Source organism: Anomaloglossus baeobatrachus, chromosome 4 (assembly GCF_048569485.1).
Source record: "Anomaloglossus baeobatrachus isolate aAnoBae1 chromosome 4, aAnoBae1.hap1, whole genome shotgun sequence".
In the NCBI taxonomy this organism is placed as follows: Eukaryota; Metazoa; Chordata; class Amphibia; order Anura; family Aromobatidae; genus Anomaloglossus; species Anomaloglossus baeobatrachus.
The window spans coordinates 127,260,584-127,279,419 of record NC_134356.1 but is presented as its reverse complement, the minus strand read 5'-3'; the positions used below and the strand labels follow the sequence as shown (position 1 = coordinate 127,279,419).

General features: G+C 49.2%; 1 protein-coding gene across 1 annotated transcript in view; it reads right to left on the bottom strand.

Moving 5' to 3' along the window:
* Nucleotides 1-18,836, bottom strand: part of LOC142303290 (solute carrier family 22 member 4-like) — a 133,784-nt gene that overhangs the window by 48,693 nt on the left and 66,255 nt on the right. The window contains exons 3-4 of the mRNA XM_075344538.1: nt 10,648-10,802; nt 3,298-3,469 (exon numbers count right to left, since the gene is read on the bottom strand). Coding sequence (XP_075200653.1) covers nt 3,298-3,469; nt 10,648-10,802 — 327 coding nt within the window. The remainder of the gene's footprint in view (nt 1-3,297; nt 3,470-10,647; nt 10,803-18,836) is intronic.

The window sequence follows — 18,836 nt, the reverse complement described above, 5'->3', positions numbered from 1 at the left end:
TACACATACATTTAAACAAATTTAGCTAATGAAAAATGGTTGGGGCTGCTTCTTTAAATTAGTAAATCTGTGTGCGGACAATATAATATGCAAATCCATAGTAGAAATCTCAAAGGATTGTGTTGAGATTTTTGTATTCATTTTTATTGTTTATATAATCCTTTATTTTCACAACAAAACAAAGTTTACTACATGTATTTATTCATTTTTTTCTGCAGCCGCTGGGGGCTGCTATTATTTCCTGGTAAGTGACTGAGCACAAATACAGCAGCCCAGGCCACAGGACACTATAGTCGGTGTCCCACAGCAGCACCTATATTGTGGCCTCAGCTATGAAAGAGGCACTTTCCCTAACCTACTCCACCCACAGCTGTGCATGAAAGGGTTGCCATTTTATCACAGCCCTTCACAGTGCCATAGAAGAGATGACCTTCTCACTGGCTACAGCACTTTGCACCTTCAACTTCAATATACACAGCGCAGAAGTAAAGCCTCAATCAGACATCCATGGATCATAGATGTGTGTATGGGGTTTACACTGAGAAGAATATCTAATCCTATCATATGTGATATAGTGACTCAGCCATGTATCTAATAGTGTCATGTGTGGTACTGTCCATTGAGCTGTGTTTTCAATACTATCATGCGTGGCACGGTCTATGCATCTAATCCTGTCGTGTGTGATACCGCCGAGACCCACACACCGATTCTCCTCCCCGCCGTGTAATGAATGAGACCACACATGGATTATCTTTTCTTTTGTACTTTATTGAAGGTATCCAAATAACACCATTCAATATTGATACCAAAAGGGGGTTGCTTGTTGCTTTGGCCACAGCTCTATCCACAGGCACAAGTCTGCCTTAAACCTGAGGGATGTCTATGGCTGTCCGTGGCAGGTTGGCTCTCACCAAATCCCTCTTCCACCGGCCATGTATCTAATCCTATTACATATGATATAGTGAGCAACGTAGCTCCAGCTAACAGAATTGGCACTACCAGCAATCCTTGGTGACACCGTCCACATCTTGGGCGGGCTTTGCACGTTGCGACATCGCAAGCCGATGCTGCGATGTCGCAAGCGATAGTCCCCGCCCCCGTCGCAGGTACGATATCGTGTGATAGCTGGCGTGGCGAAAATTATCGGTACGCCAGCTTCACATGCACTCACCTGCCCTGCGACCATCGCTCTGGCCGGCGACCCGCCTCCTTCCTAAGGGGGCGGGTCGTGCGGCGTCATAGCGACGTCACACGGCAGGCGGCCAATAGCGGCGGAGGGGCGGAGATGAGCAGGATGTAAACATCCCGCCCACCTCCCTCCTTCCGTAGAGCCGCCGGCGGCAGGTAAGGTGAAGTTCCTCGCTCCTGCGGCGTAACACACAGCGATGTGTGCTGCCGCAGGAACGAGGAACAGCATCGTACCATCGCTGCAGCAAAATTATGGAAAAGTCGGAGCTTGCAACGATGATACGATAACGACGCTTTTGCGCTCGTTTATCGTATCATCCAGGATTTACACACTACGACATTGCAAGTGACGCCGGATGTGCGTCACTTTCGATTTGACCCCACCGACATCGCACCTGCGATGTCGTAGTGTGCAAAGCCGCCCTTGGTGTCACTTTGCAATCACCAAACAATATGCCTCCGCACCGTGATCCAAAACGTCATCCCTTATCCTTGTGGCCAGGAGGGGAGCAGTGATGTCGGATCCACGTCAGCAGATCCTGCCCACATTCACTGCAGCCATAATGTGAGCTAGCTTTAGACCTGATTTTCATGACAAATATCAATAGCGTCTCCTTTTAGTATTTGATAATATCAAAACATATTATTTTTCATATTTTTTACCATTAAAAAATGTTTAAATATTTTTTTTAAATTAAAACATTAATTTCTTACTTTTTTTGATTTATGACCTTTCCCTTTGTGGTCAGCCTCGACTTAAGGGTGCTTTACACGCTGCAACACCGCTAGCGATTTCTAGCGATGTCGAGCGCGATAGTACCTGCCCCCGTCGTTTGTAAGATATGTGGTGATCGCTGCCGTAGCGAACATTATCGCTACGGCAGCGTCACACGCACACACCTTGTCAGCCGAACAATCCCTCCTTCAAGGGGGAGGTGCGTTTGGCGTCACAGCGACGTCACTAAGCAGCCGTCCAATAGAAGCGGAGGGGTGGTAATGAGCGGGAGGTAACATCCCGCCCACCTCCTTCCTTCCGCATTGCCAGTGGACGCAGGTAAGGAGATGTTCGTCGCTCCTGCGGTGTCACACATAGCGATGTGTGATGCCGCAGGAACGACGAACAACATCACTACGTACGAGACATCTATTTTTGGTGTTTGGATGACCTCTCCAAAACCAATGATTTTTGTCTCTTTTGCGATCGTTTAAGGTTGCTCGTACATGTCACACGCTGCAATGTCGCTAACGGCGATGTGTGTCACAAACACAGTGACCCCGACGATAAATTGTTAACGATATCGCAGCGTGTAAAGCATCCTTTACTGTGGTCAATTTTTGGGCAAATGAGTATAGGATCGATGCCCTTTGTGTGAGCCTACCCTAAAGGGTGCTTTACACGCTGCGACATCGCTAACGATATATCCGTCCGTTAGTGACGCACATCTGGCACCGTTAGCGACATCGCAGCGTGTGACACCAATGAGCGACGATCAACGAGCGCAAAAACGTGAAAAATCGTTGCTCGTTGACACGTCGTTCATTTCCTTAATATCGTTGCTGCTGCAGGTACGATGTTGTTCGTCATTCCTGCGGCAGCACACATCGCTATGTGTGACACCGCAGGAGCGACGAACATCTCCTTACCTGCGTCCACTGGCAATGCGGAAGGAAGGAGGTGGGCAGGATGTTCCAGCCGCTCATCTCCGCCCCTCCGCTTCTATTGGACGGCTGCCGTGTGACGTCGCTGTGACGCCGCACAAACAGCACCCTTAGAAAGGAGGCGGTTCGCCGGCCAGAGCGACGTCGCAGGGAAGGTAAGTCTGTGTGACGGGTTTAAGCGATGTTGTGCGCCACGGGCAGCAATTTGCCCGTGACGCACAACCGACAGGGGTGGGTACGCTCGCTAGCGATATCGGTACCGATATCGCAGCGTGTAAAGTACCCTTAAGTACCAGAGTTCATTTGTTGTAGTTACTGGTGGGTGCCCAGTCTCCAGAATCCCACAAATAAATCCTTCTGACTTTCAGGTCTTTAATAGTTACAAGAGGAAAACAAATTCAAATGATAAATTATTATTATTCACCATTCATAAGAAATGACCAAACTCACCACCACAAGGGAACACATAGCAATCCGGGAACAGTCAGGGCCATCAGTAATGTTCTCCAGTCCCGGAGGAAAAAGGCAAACAAAGGCAGAATCATGTAGCCAATTGCAAAAAAAATGCAGATGCCTAATGTTGAGAAGATGATACGAGCGGACTTGCCAAGTATTTCAGATCCTATTAAAAATGAAAAAAACTATTTAGTCCAAGAAAGGCGGCTTTTATCAAAAAGATGCTGCAGCTGAGGAGTGAGCACATTTCTGCTGATATTCCTGTTGAATACTCCATTCTTTTCTAATACACTTTAATTAAAAAGTCCCAACTGCTCCCTCTCTATTTCAGCTAACTGCTTTGTTTTTTTTTTTTTTTCCAACTTCCTATTTAATTCTGCCTTTGAGACTCCCCAGTGCATGCTGGGAAAGCAGATGTCATCAGGGGCAGAAGTGGCGGTCGCTGCCGCAGGCTCTCTCTCCACCCTAAGGTGGGCTTTGCACGTTGCGACATCGCAAGCCGATGCTGCGATGCCGAGTGCGATAGTCCCCGCCCCTGTCGCAGATGGGATATCATGGTGATAGCTGGCGTAGCGAACATTATCGCTACGGCAGCTTCACATGCACTCACCTGCCCTGCGATGTCGGTCTGGCCGGCGATCAGCCTCCTTATTAAGGGGGCGGGTCGTGCGGCATCATAGCGACGTCACACGACAGGCAGCAAATAGAAGCGGAGGGGCAGAGATGAGCAGGATGTAAACATCCCGCCCACCTCCTTCCTTCCGTATAGCCGGCCGGGACGCAGGTAGATGTTCCTCGCTCCTGCGACTTCACACACAGCGATGTGTGCTGCCGCAGGAACGAGGAACAACATCGTACCGTCGCAGCAAGGTAATTATGGTTTTCGCCGACGCTACACCGATGATACGATTACGACGCTATTGCGCTCGTTAATCGTATCATCTAGGCTTTACACATTACGATGTCGAGAGCGACGCCGAAAGTGCGTCACTTTCAACATGACCCCACCGACATCGCACCTGTGATGTCGTAGTGTGCAAAGTACCCCTAAGACTATGTGCGCACTTTGCGTTTTTACCTGCGTTTCAGCATCGTTTTGAACTGCAGCGTTTTCATGCCAAAATGCATGCGTTTTGATTTTCAAGCAAAGTCTATGGGAAATGGGGATTTCTTGTGCGCACTTTGCAGTTTAATTTGCATATTTTTGGGCAACAACTCAGCGTTCAAAGAAGCAGCATGTCAATTAATTTTGCCATTTGGGCTGTGTTTTGCTAACATTGAAGTCAATGAGAAGTTGTAAAAAGCAACAAACATCAAAATCCAGCGTTTTACATGCGTTTAGCTGCAGAAACAATGCGTTTTGGACTACATAGGTAAACGCATGCTTTTATGACATCAAAATTCCAGCGTTTTACCTGCTTTTTAGCTGCAGAAACGATGCGTTTTGGACTACATAGGTAAACGCATGCTTTTATGACATCAAAATAATGAAATGATATGTCCCTTTACACACACACATAGTCCGACAATTAAATGAATGAAAAATATTAATTTATTGTTATTTTAGCCATAAATAGTATAAAACCACTATAATTATAGTAAATGCGTGATTTTCACGGGTGTGTGAAAGAGGCCTAAAACACTATGTTGTATTTCAATAGTATGGATGGTGGATTTCACATTCCCAAGATTAAGTTTCAGAACTGAAATCGCTTACATTTACCTGAAATAATCTTTTCAAGGCATTTATGACAATTGAGGTGCCCTACTAATTTAGAGTGGCTGGTACCTTTTGAATTAAAGGTACAGTACCAGCTTGCTAACCGAGGGTTAGAGACTAATTAGCCCACCCTTATGGAGAATTAGATTTATCAATAAGTGCAATGTAGGTATTTCTTGTCATGTGATAGTACCTCGTGTCAAATGATGACTGATTGTGTTTTTGTATGTGTAAAGGTGATGTCAGTATGGTTGACAGATTGTCTGACTACATTCTTATAGCCACCAAAGCGTGAAATGGCCTATATGTCACAAATTGACAGCAAAAACACCTAGATTTTATGCTGTAAATGTTTACTTTATTAGACAGCTTTGTTTTTTTCTCTTAGTGACTTGAATTGATCGGACCCGCCAAAATCTGGGACTGGCGGATCACTGCCGGATTGAAAAAAAAGTCTGGATCCGCTACGGATTCCAGTGCCCATATAAGTCTATGGGGACCAGAATCCGGAGATTAAAAATGTTTGTGGAGGTGATAGGGGGGTAGGAGCGCGTGCGGTGAACTCACCCGAGGCTGTGTCATGGCAGCAAACTCCTTCCGGGTCCCGCTTTTCCCTTCCGGAGCCGACAATTCAATATTAATTGTTTTGCCCGCCCACTGGCGCGTGTAATTGGTGGCAGTTAGACACGCCCCCACCCTGAATGGAAGCGTGTCAGCTGACTGCAACCAATCACAAGCGTCAGTACGGCTGGTGGTCGGGGAAAGCAGTGCAACTGTCTGCGGGTCAGTATGGTGAACGTGCATGTGTTTCAGAAACACATGCACATTCCTGTCAGAAGTGTGCGCGGCTGTGCCGGTAATGCGATGTGACTCGTGCGAGTCTGGCACGACAGCACCCAGCACAGCCTGCCGCTCTAAACATGAGCGTGCATGTACCTAGAAACACATGCACGCTCCTGTCAGAAGTGTGCGCGGCTGTGCTGTGATGTCAGACTCGCGGGAGTCCCTCGCAAGTGTGACTCCGGCCTAAAAGAAACCGCATGCGGCTTTTTTTTATTATTATTTAAATAAATAATTAAAAAAAAAAAAAACGACGTGCGGTCCCCCTTAATTTTGATACCCAGCCAATACAAAGCCAGCCGGGGGCTGGTATTCTCAGCCCGCAGCTGCCCGGTATTGCCGCATCTATTAGATTGGACAATCCCGGTGCTTTACCGACTCTTCCCGTTGGCCTGGAGCGGTACCCATCGGGGTAATAAGGGGTTAATAGCAGCACACAGCTGCTACTAAATCCTAGGTTAGTGATAGCACAGGCGTCTGTGAGATACCTGCATGACACTAACCTGTAAATGAAAGTAAATAAACAGACACAGAGAAAAATACTTTAGTTGGAATAAAGTACAAAACACACACCCTCCTTCACCTCTTTATTAACCCCCAACACCCTGCAGGTCCGGCGTAATCCACACGAGGTCCCATGCCACTTCAGCTCTGCTACATAACACAGCCAGCAGCCATAGAGCACGACTGCAGGCTGTGTAGACAATGACAGCCGCGATGACTGAAGACAAGAAGACGACCTATTGGGCGGGGGAAACACGGAAAGCTGTGTGTATACGATGCACAGTACAGGAAGTGAATGCGCGACCTGGAAGCAGTGTGCTGCCATGACAACGAGTCTCGGTAAGTATGAAACGATGTTTTCTTTCTATTTTTCTTTATTTTTCAATTATTTTCCCCAGTGCCCGATCCGGATCGTGCACCCAGAATCCCGGATCTCTGGTCCGGCACCCAGGCATCTTTGAAACCGCGCGGATCCGGACTTTTACAGTTCAGATCTGCTCAGCCCTATTAGTAACCATTTCTCTTTATATTAATTTTTTCACAAAGGAGTTTTCATTTCATAAGTATCTTCATAGTAAGAATTCTGGAAATCACTAATGTATGGGATCTCATACAGTCAGGGTCCACTTACACCGATTGGTAAATTTTTACTGATCGATGACTGTTTAAATGGCTGTTTACACAGGGAAACCAAAGTAAATGATGCACATCTATACTAGACTGCTCAGAGCGCATAGGCTGTCATCCTTCCCAGCAGTGCGGGTCCTGATTACACAGGACGATGCACCTTTGAGAACAGCCACCTTTTATGTTGCATATGAGATCATTTCACCTGATGGACAAGCGTTTTGTGTGATCAGCAGTTAGTTTACACTGCAAATTAATCAGCAAACAAGGTTTCTAACAACGTTTGTTCACAATTATCTTGCAGTGTATATTCATCTTAAGCCTGCTTTACACGAGACGACCGATTGTGTGATAGCACAATCGATCGTACCCGCCCCCGTTGTTTTTGCGTCACGGGCAATTAGTTGCCCGTGGCGCACAAACTCGTTTAACCCCCGTCACACGTACTTACCTTCCGGACGACCTCACTGTGGGCGACGAACGTCCACTTCCTGGAGTGGGAGGGACGTTCGGCGTCACAGCGACGTCACACGGCAGCCGGCCAATAGAAGCGGAGGGGCGGAGATGAGCGGGACGTAAACATCCAGCCCACCTCCTTCCTTCCATTAAGCCGTCGGGTGCCGCGGGAGGCAGGTAAAGCTGCTGTTCATCGTTCCCGTGGTGTCACACGGAGCAACATGTGATGCCAAGGAAACGATGAACAACCGCCGCCATTTTAATTAAACAATTTTATGAAACCTAGCGACGAGTACACGACTCACGATTTGTGAGCGATACTGCGTCGCTAGGAGGTGATACACGAGACGACGTCGTGTACAATGCCGGATGTGCGTCACGAAAACCGTGACCCTGACGATGCATCGCACGATCAGTCGTCTCGTGTAAAACCCGCTTTAGGCCTCATTCAGACATCCATTTTGCATGTACGTGTTCTATTACTTTTTCTATGAATTGAACAAATACCCATTATATCTATTCTGTTATTTAGTTTTTGCATGGACTGTATGTCTGTACACAAATCATGGAGACATGTCCATTTTTTATGACAACACAGATGAAAAGTAGTAATAGAAGATCATGAGAAACATGTGCAACATATGGATGGAATCCATGTCATACATGCGCTATGCTTAACAATGCAAAGGATAGGAGTAGTTTTAGATTAGATTTATTTATTCACGTGAAAAACACTGATTACACACGGACCAAACACTGATACACGGATCCAAAACACTGATGGCACTTCAGTAATGGCACGAAACATGTAGGGTGGCCCTGCACTATCTGGTGGACGTACGGTTTTTCCCGGTGTGGCACGATGGGTAAGTGATGGTGACTTTTTCTGCACTTTATATCCTGGCTTACTCCTGCTTATTTACACTGCACCAGTTTACTGCAATTTGTGCATTGGTGACAGCAGTGTGGGCTTTCTCTATGCCATAAGCTTTTTGCTGGATATATGTGCACATAGGTGTAATCAAACCTTCACCCTCTAGTCCGTGCCCACTTTACTTTGTCCACCTATATGCAGGGCCATCTTTCCACTCCCTCTTTTCCCTGATCTGCCTGATCTGTCCCTTTTTACCATTGTTTTTTATTATGTGTGTTTTCTGTATGGATCTTTTTCTATGACTATTGATAATAAAATGACTCTTTTGCTTTTCACAATTGGTTTCACATAACGAGCAGTTGGATGCTTGAATTGGCGTGACTCATGTACCGAGTATAATGGAAGTCAATGGGGAACTCCAGAAGATATTCTGGAAAGATGCTCGAATTCCTCATTGATTTCCATTATACTTGGTACACAAATCGTGCCCGTCCAAGCACCCAACTGCTTGTTACAAGTACCGAGCACCCGAGCATGGTAATGCTCGCTCATCACTAGCTGTGACAAGTACCGAGCACCCGAGCATGGTAATGCTCGCTCATCACTAGCTGTGACAAGTACTAAGAACCCAAGCATGGTAGTGCTCGCTCATCACTAGCTGTGAAGAGTACAGAGCACCCGAGCATGGTAATGCTCGCTCATCACTAGCTGTGACAAGTACTAAGAACCCAAGCATGGTAGTGCTCGCTCATCACTAGCTGTGAAGAGTACAGAGCACCCAAGCATGGTAGTGCTCGCTCATCACTAGCTGTGACAAGTACTAAGAACCCAAGCATGGTAGTGCTCGCTCATCACTAGCTGTGAAGAGTACAGAGCACCCAAGCATGGCAGTGCTCACTCATCACTAGCTGTGACAAGTACTGAGAACCCAAGCATGGCAGTGCTCACTCATCACTAGCTGTGGCGAGTACCAGGAACCCAAGCATAATAGTGCTTGCTCATCACTAGCTGTGAAGAGTACAGAGCAGCCAAGCATGGCAGTGCTCGCTCATCATTAGCTGTGGCGAGTACCGGGAACCCAAGCATAGTAGTGCTTGCTCATCACTAGCGGTGACGTGTACCGAGAACCCAAGCATAGTAGTGCTCGCTCATCACTAGCTGTGAAGAGTACAGAGCACCCAAGCATGGCAGTGCTCGCTCATCATTAGCTGTGAACAGTACAGAGCACCCAAGCATGGCAGTGCTCGCTCATCACTAGCTGTGGCGAGTATCGGGAACCCAAGCATAGTAGTGCTCGCTCATCACTAGCTGTGGCGAGTATCGGAAACCCAAGCATAGTAGTGCTCGCTCATCACTAGCTGTGGCGAGTAACGGTAACCCAAGCATAGTAGTGTGCTCGCTCATCACTAGCTGTGAAGAGTACAGAGCACCCAAGCATGATAGTGCTCACTCATCACTAGCTGTGGCGAGTACCAGGAACATAAACAAGGTAGTGCTGGCTCATCACTAGCTGTGACGAGTACAGGGCACCCAAGCATCGTAGTGGTTGCTCATCACTAGCTGTGAAGAGTACTGAGCACCAAGTATGGTAGTGCTCACTCATCACTAGCTGTGACAAGTACTGAGAACCCAAGCATGGTAGTGCTCGCTCATCACTAGCTGTGACAAGTACTGAGAACCCAAGCATGGTAGTGCTCGCTCATCACTAGCTGTAACGAGTACCGAAACCCAAGCATGGTAATGCTCGCTCATCACTAGCTGTGATAAGTACTAAGCACCCAAGCATAGTAGTGCTCACTCATCACTAGCTGTGACGAGTACTAAGCACCCATGAATGGTAGTGCTCACTCATCACTAGCTGTGACGAGTACCGAGAACTCAAAGAAGGTAGTGCTCGCTCATCACTAGCTGTGACGAGTACCGGGAACCCAAGCCTGGTAATGCTCGCTCATCACTACTTGTCAGACCTAACAGTGAAATGTAATGTTTAATCATGGGACAACCACAAGCCGCAAATGGTACATAATGTTCTGGCATTCTCAGTGCAATAAAAAAGTATATTTGTGTCTAGACCTAAGTTGTTGTCCAACAAGATGTTTATTTCCTGGGAGATGCAGTCTGTGAAAGGCGTAGTATATTCTAGATCAACCTTATCCAACTATATTATTTCATGATTCTGAACTATCATCGTTACACAATTTCACAGCTGAATACAAAAATGACCTTTGTAATGTGTTTCCATATAGTCAGATTAACATGTCCCACTCCATCTCCTAGTTCTCTCCATTTATGACATCATTGAGACCAAACATTATATCCATACCTAATATAAAGGCAGCCACATAATTGGAAATCTGTCCCATTCCGACAATCAGGAAGAGGATGGCGAACATCTCCCAGCTTGTGGAGAATACTTGTATAACGCTGAAGCCAGTCTGTACAGCCATTGTTGCAAACAGGATCTTCTTTCTCCCAAAGCTATATAACAAAAGAAATAATGAAATAAAATGATGAAGGTTCCACACTGCTAAGAAACCTATTTTAGCTATTGTCTTGATTCTTCCTGTAGGATAACTATCACACAATGTGTGCTGCACACATATAATCTTATACGGGCTTTACACGAGACGATATATCGTGCGATGCATCGTCGGGGTCACGGTTTTCGTGACGCACATCCAGCATAGCGCACGACGTCGTCTTGTGTGACACCTCCGAGCGACGCAGTATCGCTCACAAATCGTGAGTCGTGTACTCATCGTTAACTTTCATAATATCGTTTATTTCATGGGTGCAGGTTGTTCATCGTTTCCGTGGCATCACACGTTGCTCCGTGTGACACGACGGGAACGATGAACACAGCTTACCTGTGTCCCACGGCACCCACCGGCTTAATGGAAGGAAGGAGGTGGGCTGGATGCTTACATCCTGCTCATCTCCGCCCCTCCGCTTCTATTGGCTGGCTGCCGTGTGACGTCGCTGTGACGCCGAACGTCCCTCCCACTTCAGGAAGTGGACGTTCGTCGCCCACAGCGAGGTCATCCAGAAGGTAAGTGCGTGTGACGGGGGTTAAACGAGTTTGTGCGCCACGGGCAGAGATTTGCCCGTGACGCAAAAGCGACAGGGGTGGGTACGATCGCTCGTGCTATCTCGCACGATAGATCGACTCGTGTAAAGCAGGCTTAACTCTATTTCCATAAATACCTCTCAGATGTCAGAAGATATAACATAGGTATATGCTACTCACAAGAAAATAAATCAGGTAGTCATGCCCTTCGGACGGGAGTAAAATGAGCCATGCCCTCCTAAAAATGCAACTTAGGGCAGAGTCACACTTGCATATAACTTCTGATGCGAGAGCATTGGATGCAATATGCTAATGACCCTCGGCTCAGGCTCTGCTGTGAGCATGAGCCGAGTGTCACGCAACTGTGGTCCATTCCTGAGATCGGATCACAGCCCTGAGGAGAGGGAGAGATTAATCTCCCTATCTCTTTCATTGTCAGCCTGTGCGTATATCGCACTGCATTTGAATGTCATCCGAGTGCAGTCCGATGTTTCTCTTGCATGGGTGCGAATGACACAGCCCTCGCAGACAATCGCAGCATGCTGCGATTTTTTTTCCTCTGTCCGTTTAGGGCTGAGGAGAAACTTGCAGATCTGAGCTTCAGCATTATTTTAAAGGGGGCTGAGTCCAATGCGAGATCTTGTGCTAGTCATACGCAAGTGTAACTCTGCCCTTATCAAAAGTTCTTTAAAAATGGTTCAAAAGGTTAAGAAGACAGCAACAGTTATTAAAGGTGGCATTTTGTGTTGAATTTGGAGAAACAACTTGCTATATTAGTTGTGTTGAGATATTTAGAACATGAATGCAACTTTCGCAATAATGTCTTTGATACCTGAGACAATAGTTGTGCTCCAAATACAAATGTGTCTGACTTCTTAGGGGAAAGGAGTGCTCCTTGTCTTTACACACTGTTAACGCTATTCACTTTCTAAATTGTACTGGAGGCGATTTTTGAGGCTTCAGGTTACCTTTAAAATCTTCTTGTTTGGTTTATTGAAAACAGTAAAAGTTTATAATAAACCTAACTTGCAATGAGGGGTAAATGAAGGGAATTTTGTTACTTACCGTAAATTCCTTTTCTTCTAGCTCCTATTGGGAGACCCAGACGATTGGGTGTATAGCACTGCCTCCGGAGGCCACACAAAGCAATTACACTAAAAAGTGTAAGGCCCCTCCCCTTCTGGCTATACACCCCCAGTGGGATCACTGGCTCACCAGTTTTAGTGCAAAAGCAAGAAGGAGGAAAGCCAATAACTGGTTTAAACAAATTCCCTCCGAAATAACCTCGGAGAACTGAAAACCATTCAACATGAACAACATGTGTACCCGAAAAACAACCAAAAATCCCGAAGGACAACAGGGCGGGTGCTGGGTCTCCCAATAGGAGCTAGAAGAAAAGGAATTTACGGTAAGTAACAAAATTCCCTTCTTCTTCGGCGCTCCATTGGGAGACCCAGACGATTGGGACGTCCAAAAGCTGTCCCTGGGTGGGTAAAGAAATACCTCATGTTAGAGCTGCAAAGACAGCCCTCCCCTACGGGTAGGCAACTGCCGCCTGCAGGACTCTTCTACCTAGGCTGGCGTCCGCCGAAGCATAGGTATGCACCTGATAATGTTTGGTGAAAGTGTGCAGACTCGACCGGGTAGCTGCCTGGCACACCTGTTGAGCCGTAGCCTGGTGACGCAATGCCCAGGACGCACCCACGGCTCTGGTAGAATGGGCCTTCAGCCCTGATGGAACCGGAAGCCCAGCAGAACGGTAGGCCTCAAGAATTGGTTCTTTGATCCATCGAGCCAGGGTGGCCTTAGAAGCCTGCGACCCCTTGCGCTTACCAGCGACAAGGACAAAGAGTGCATCCGAACGGCGCAGGGGCGCCGTGCGGGAAATGTAGATTCTGAGTGCTCGCACCAGATCTAACAAATGTAAATCCTTCTCATACCGATGAACTGCATGAGGACAAAAAGAAGGCAAAGAGATATCCTGATTAAGATGAAAAGAGGATACCACCTTCGGGAGAAACTCCTGAATGGGGCGCAGCACTACCTTGTCCTGGTGGAAGACCAGGAAGGGAGCCTTGGATGACAGCGCTGCTAGCTCAGACACTCTCCGAAGAGATGTGATCGCTACCAGAAAAGCCACTTTCTGTGACAGTCTAGAAAGTGAAACCTCCCTCAGAGGCTCGAAGGGCGGCTTCTGGAGGGCAACTAGCACCCTGTTCAGGTCCCATGGATCTAATGGTCGCTTGTACGGGGGTACGATATGACAAACCCCCTGCAGGAACGTGCGCACCTTAGAGAGTCGTGCTAGACGCTTCTGAAAAAAGACGGATAGCGCCGAGACTTGCCCCTTAAGGGAGCCGAGCGACAAACCTTTTTCTAACCCAGATTGTAGGAAAGAAAGAAAGGTAGGCAATGCAAATGGCCAGGGAGACACTCCCTGAGCAGAGCACCAGGATAAGAATATCCTCCACGTTCTGTGGTAGATCTTAGCGGACGTGGGCTTCCTAGCCTGTCTCATGGTGGCAACGACCCCTTGGGATAATCCTGAAGACGCTAGGATCCAGGACTCAATGGCCACACAGTCAGGTTCAGGGCCGCGGAATTCCGATGGAAAAACGGCCCTTGGGACAGTAAGTCTGGTCGGTCTGGTAGTGCCCACGGTTGGCCGACCGTGAGACGCCACAGATCCGGATACCACGCCCTCCTTGGCCAGTCTGGGGCGACGAGTATGACGCGGCTGCAGTCGGATCTGATCTTGCGTAGCACCCTGGGCAAGAGTGCCAGAGGTGGAAACACATAAGGGAGCCGGAACTGCGACCAATCTTGCACTAAGGCGTCTGCCGCCAGAGCTCTGTGATCGCGAGACCGTGTCATGAAGGTCGGGACCTTGTTGTTGTGCCGGGACGCCATTAGATCGACGTCCGGCCTTCCCCAGCGGCGACAGATTTCCTGAAACACTTCCGGGTGAAGGGACCATTCCCCTGCGTCCATGCCCTGGCGACTGAGGAAGTCTGCTTCCCAGTTTTCTACGCCGGGGATGTGAACTGCGGATATGGTGGAGGCCGTGGCTTCCACCCACATCAGGATCCGCCGGACTTCCTGGAAGGCTTGCCGACTGCGAGTCCCCCCTTGGTGGTTGATGTATGCCACCGCTGTGGAGTTGTCCGACTGAATTCGGATCTGCTTTCCTTCCAGCCACTGCTGGAAGGCTAGTAGAGCAAGATACACTGCTCTGATCTCCAGAACATTGATCGGAAGGGTGGACTCCTGCTGAGTCCACGTACCCTGAGCCCTGTGGTGGAGAAAAACTGCTCCCCACCCTGAGAGACTCGCGTCCGTCGTGACCACCGCCCAGGACGGAGGTAGGAAGGATCTTCCCTGAGATAATGAGGTGGGAAGAAGCCACCACTGCAGAGAGTCTTTGGCCGTCTGGGAAAGGGAGACTTTCCTGTCCAGGGATGTTGACTTCCCATCCCATTGGCGGAGAATGTCCCATTGAAGTGGGCGCAGATGAAACTGCGCAAACGGAACCGCCTCCATTGCCGCCACCATCTTCCCGAGGAAGTGCATGAGGCGTCTTAAGGAGTGCGACTGACTTTGAAGGAGAGCCTGCACCCCAGTCTGTAGTGACCTCTGCTTGTCCAGCGGAAGCTTCACTATCGCTGAGAGAGTATGAAACTCCATGCCAAGATACGTTAGCGATTGGGTCGGTGACAGATTTGACTTTGAGAAGTTGATGATCCACCCGAACGTCTGGAGAGTCTCCAGTGCAACATTCAGGCTGAGTTGGCATGCCTCCTGAGAGGGTGCCTTGACAAGTAGATCGTCCAAGTAAGGGATCACAGAGTGTCCCTGAGAGTGCAAGACTGCTACCACTGCCGCCATGACCTTGGTGAACACCCGTGGGGCTGTCGCCAGACCAAATGGCAGAGCTACGAACTGAAGATGGTCGTCTCCTATCACGAAGCGTAGAAAACGTTGGTGCTCTGTAGCAATCGGCACGTGGAGATAAGCATCTTTGATGTCTATTGATGCTAGGAAATCTCCTTGAGACATTGAGGCAATGACTGAGCGGAGGGATTCCATCCGGAACCGCCTGGCGTTCACATGCTTGTTGAGCAGTTTTAGGTCCAGAACAGGACGGAATGAGCCGTCCTTCTTTGGCACCACAAAGAGATTGGAGTAAAAACCTTGTCCTTGTTCCTGAAGAGGAACAGGGACCACCACTCCTTCTGCTCTTAGAGAATTCACCGCCTGCAGAAGGGCATCTGCTCGGTCGGGATGTGGGGAAGTTCTGAAGAACCGAGGCGGAGGACGAGAACTGAACTCTATCCTGTACCCGTGAGACAAAATGTCTGTTACCCACCGGTCTTTGACCTGTGGCAGCCAAATGTCGCAAAAGCGGGAGAGCCTGCCACCGACCGAGGATGCGGAGGGAGGCGGCCGAAAGTCATGAGGCAGCCGCCTTGGAAGCGGTACCTCCGGCTGCTTTCTTGGGGCGTGAGTGAGCCCGCCAGGAATCAGAGCTCCTTTGCTCTTTCTGAGTCCCCTTGGACGAGGCGAACTGGGGCTTGCCCGAGCCTCGAAAGGACCGAAACTTTGACTGCCACTTCCTCTGTTGAGGTTTGCTTGATCTGGGCTGGGGTAAGGAAGAGTCCTTACCTTTGGACTGTTTAATGATTTCCGCCAATTGCTCACCAAACAGTCTGTCTCCAGATAATGGCAAGCTGGTTAAACATTTTTTAGAAGCAGAATCTGCTTTCCATTCCTTTAACCACAAGGCTCTGCGCAAAACTACAGAGTTGGCGGAAGCCATTGCGGTACGGCTCGTAGAGTCCAGTACCGCATTAATAGCGTAGGTCGCAAACGCAGTCATTTGCGTAGTTAAGGACGCCACTTGCGGCACTGCTGGACGTATGAAAGAGTCCACCTGTGCCAAACCAGCTGAAATAGCTTGGAGCGCCCACACGGCCGCGAATGCTGGAGCAAACGACGCGCCAATAGCTTCATAGACAGATTTCAACCAAAGGTCCATCTGTCTGTCATTGGCATCTTTAAGTGAAGCCCCATCCTCCACTGCAACTATGGATCTAGCTGCAAGCCTGGATATTGGAGGGTCCACTTTTGGACACTGGGTCCAGCGTTTGACCACGTCAGGGGGAAAGGGATAACGTGTATCCTTAAGACGTTTGGAAAAACGCTTGTCCGGATTAGCATGGTGTTTCTGGATTGATGCTCTGAAGTCAGAGTGGTCCAGAAAGGTGCTCAATTTACGCTTGGGATACAGGAAATGGAATTTCTCCTGCTGGGCAGCTGCCTCCTCTGCTGAAGGGGCTGGGGGAGAAATATCCAACAGCCTATTGATGGCCGCTATAAGGTCATTTACCATGGCGTCACCATCTGGCGTATCCAAATTGAGTGCGGTGTCAGGGCTAGACTCCTGAACACCCACCTCTGTCTCATCATATAGAGACCCTTCTCGCTGAGACCCTGACCCGCGTGATGACGTGGAGGGTCTTTCCCAGCGAGCTCGCTTAGGCGGCCTGGGACTGTCATCGGAGTCAGAGCCCTCAGCCAGTGATGCCTGGGACCCCCGTGAAGTACGGATTAGTTCCAACTGAGGGGGACCGGGGAACATAGGGACAGTAGTGTCCATGGTCTGAGCAACTGGCCTGGACTGCAAGGTCTCCAGGATTTTTGTCATAGTCACAGACATTTTATCAGCAAAGACTGCAAATTCTGTCCCCGTCACCGGGGCAGGGTTCACAGGCGACTCTGCCTGGGCTACTACCACCATAGGCTCTGGCTGACGAAGTGCCACTGGGACTGAACATTGCACACAATGAGAGTCGTTGGAGCCTGCTGGTAGATTAGCCCCACATGCTGTACAAACAGTGTATACAGCCCGTGCCTTGGCACCCTTGCGTTTTGTGGATGACATGTTGTTGTCTTCCCAGAGCAATATAGGGTATACAGCCAAGAAGCGACCGTACAGTGCAGTATATATCTATAGATATCTGGTACAGGAAAAAGTACACCAATACACACTGTGGCACAAGAGGGGCCAGCACTAAAGTGCTGCTTACCGCCCGCTAAACGCGGGTGTGTGGTCCAGAAATCCCTAGTCTTGGGTCTCCCAGAGCCTGTGTCCGTCCTCCAGCCAGAACTGCATGCAGGAATGGCTGCCGGCGTCCTGTGGAGGGGGGGGCGGGCCCTGGGCGTGCCAGACCAAAAGCGGGAAACCTGTGTCCCACTGTGCCAAGTGAGAGGGCTGGAGCATGTAAATAAGGCTCCAGCCCTCGGCGCTGAGTAAACGTACAGCGTCTCTCCCCTTCCCTGATTGACAGGGAGGGGGCGGGAACGAAGCGGAGCTAGGCCGCAAAAGCCGGGGACTAAATTTATAAGCGCCGCCGCCGTAAAAGCGCGGTCGGCGCTAAGTCCCCGGCGCACTACAAGTCCCAGCCGCGCCGCCGCTCCGAGAGTGGCCGGCGCGGTAGTTCCCATCACATGAAGTCACACAGCTAAGCTGCTGTGACTCAAACCCCAGCGTTACTGTCCCCGGCGCACTAACACACCCAGCAAGTCTGGTGTGTGCGTGCCCGCCTGAACGGGGACACAGAGTACCTGAAAGTTGCAGGGCCTTGTCCCTGAACGGTACCCAGCTCCGTATCCATCAGGTTCACTGGGTCTGTGGATGGAGCCCGGCCTCAGGGCTTGGGGGCCGGTAAGATCCCACTTCCACAGAGCCCCTCAGGGGGATGGGGAAGGAAAGCAGCATGTGGGCTCCAGCCTCCGTACCCGCAATGGGTACCTCAACCTTACGAACCACAAGTGGGGTAAGAAGGGAGCATGCTGGGGGCCGTATATGGGCCCTCTTTTCTTCCATCCGACATAGTCAGCAGCTACTGCTGACTAAACAGTGGAGCTATGCGTGGATGTCTGACCTCCTTCGCACAAAGCAGAAAACTGGTGAGCCAGTGATCCCACTGGGGGTGTATAGCCAGAAGGGGAGGGGCCTTACACTTTTTAGTGTAATTGCTTTGTGTGGCCTCCGGAGGCAGTGCTATACACCCAATCGTCTGGGTCTCCCAATGGAGCGCCGAAGAAAATATTGATTCCAACTGTTGATTTTTCCTTTCACAGAAGGTAAAGTCACTCAAGTCTGCCCAAACCACAGGCAGCATGAACCAGAGCCGGGCTGCTCGATAGCGGCCAAACATGTTATTCTCTGAGATCGGCCAGGGACATTAGGAGAGATGCGAATAGTCAAGCCCTATCCTAGACAGTGCCCTGCTTTGTTCCAGGTGATTGACAGGTCTCTCCATTGTATCCTTTCCTACACCGCAGCATTTCAGAGACAATCATATTCAGCTGCAGTTGTGTAAGCGGGCCCTCTTTATGCTGCCGCGGTGCTCTTTGAACACACTTGTGAGTTTACAGTAGAC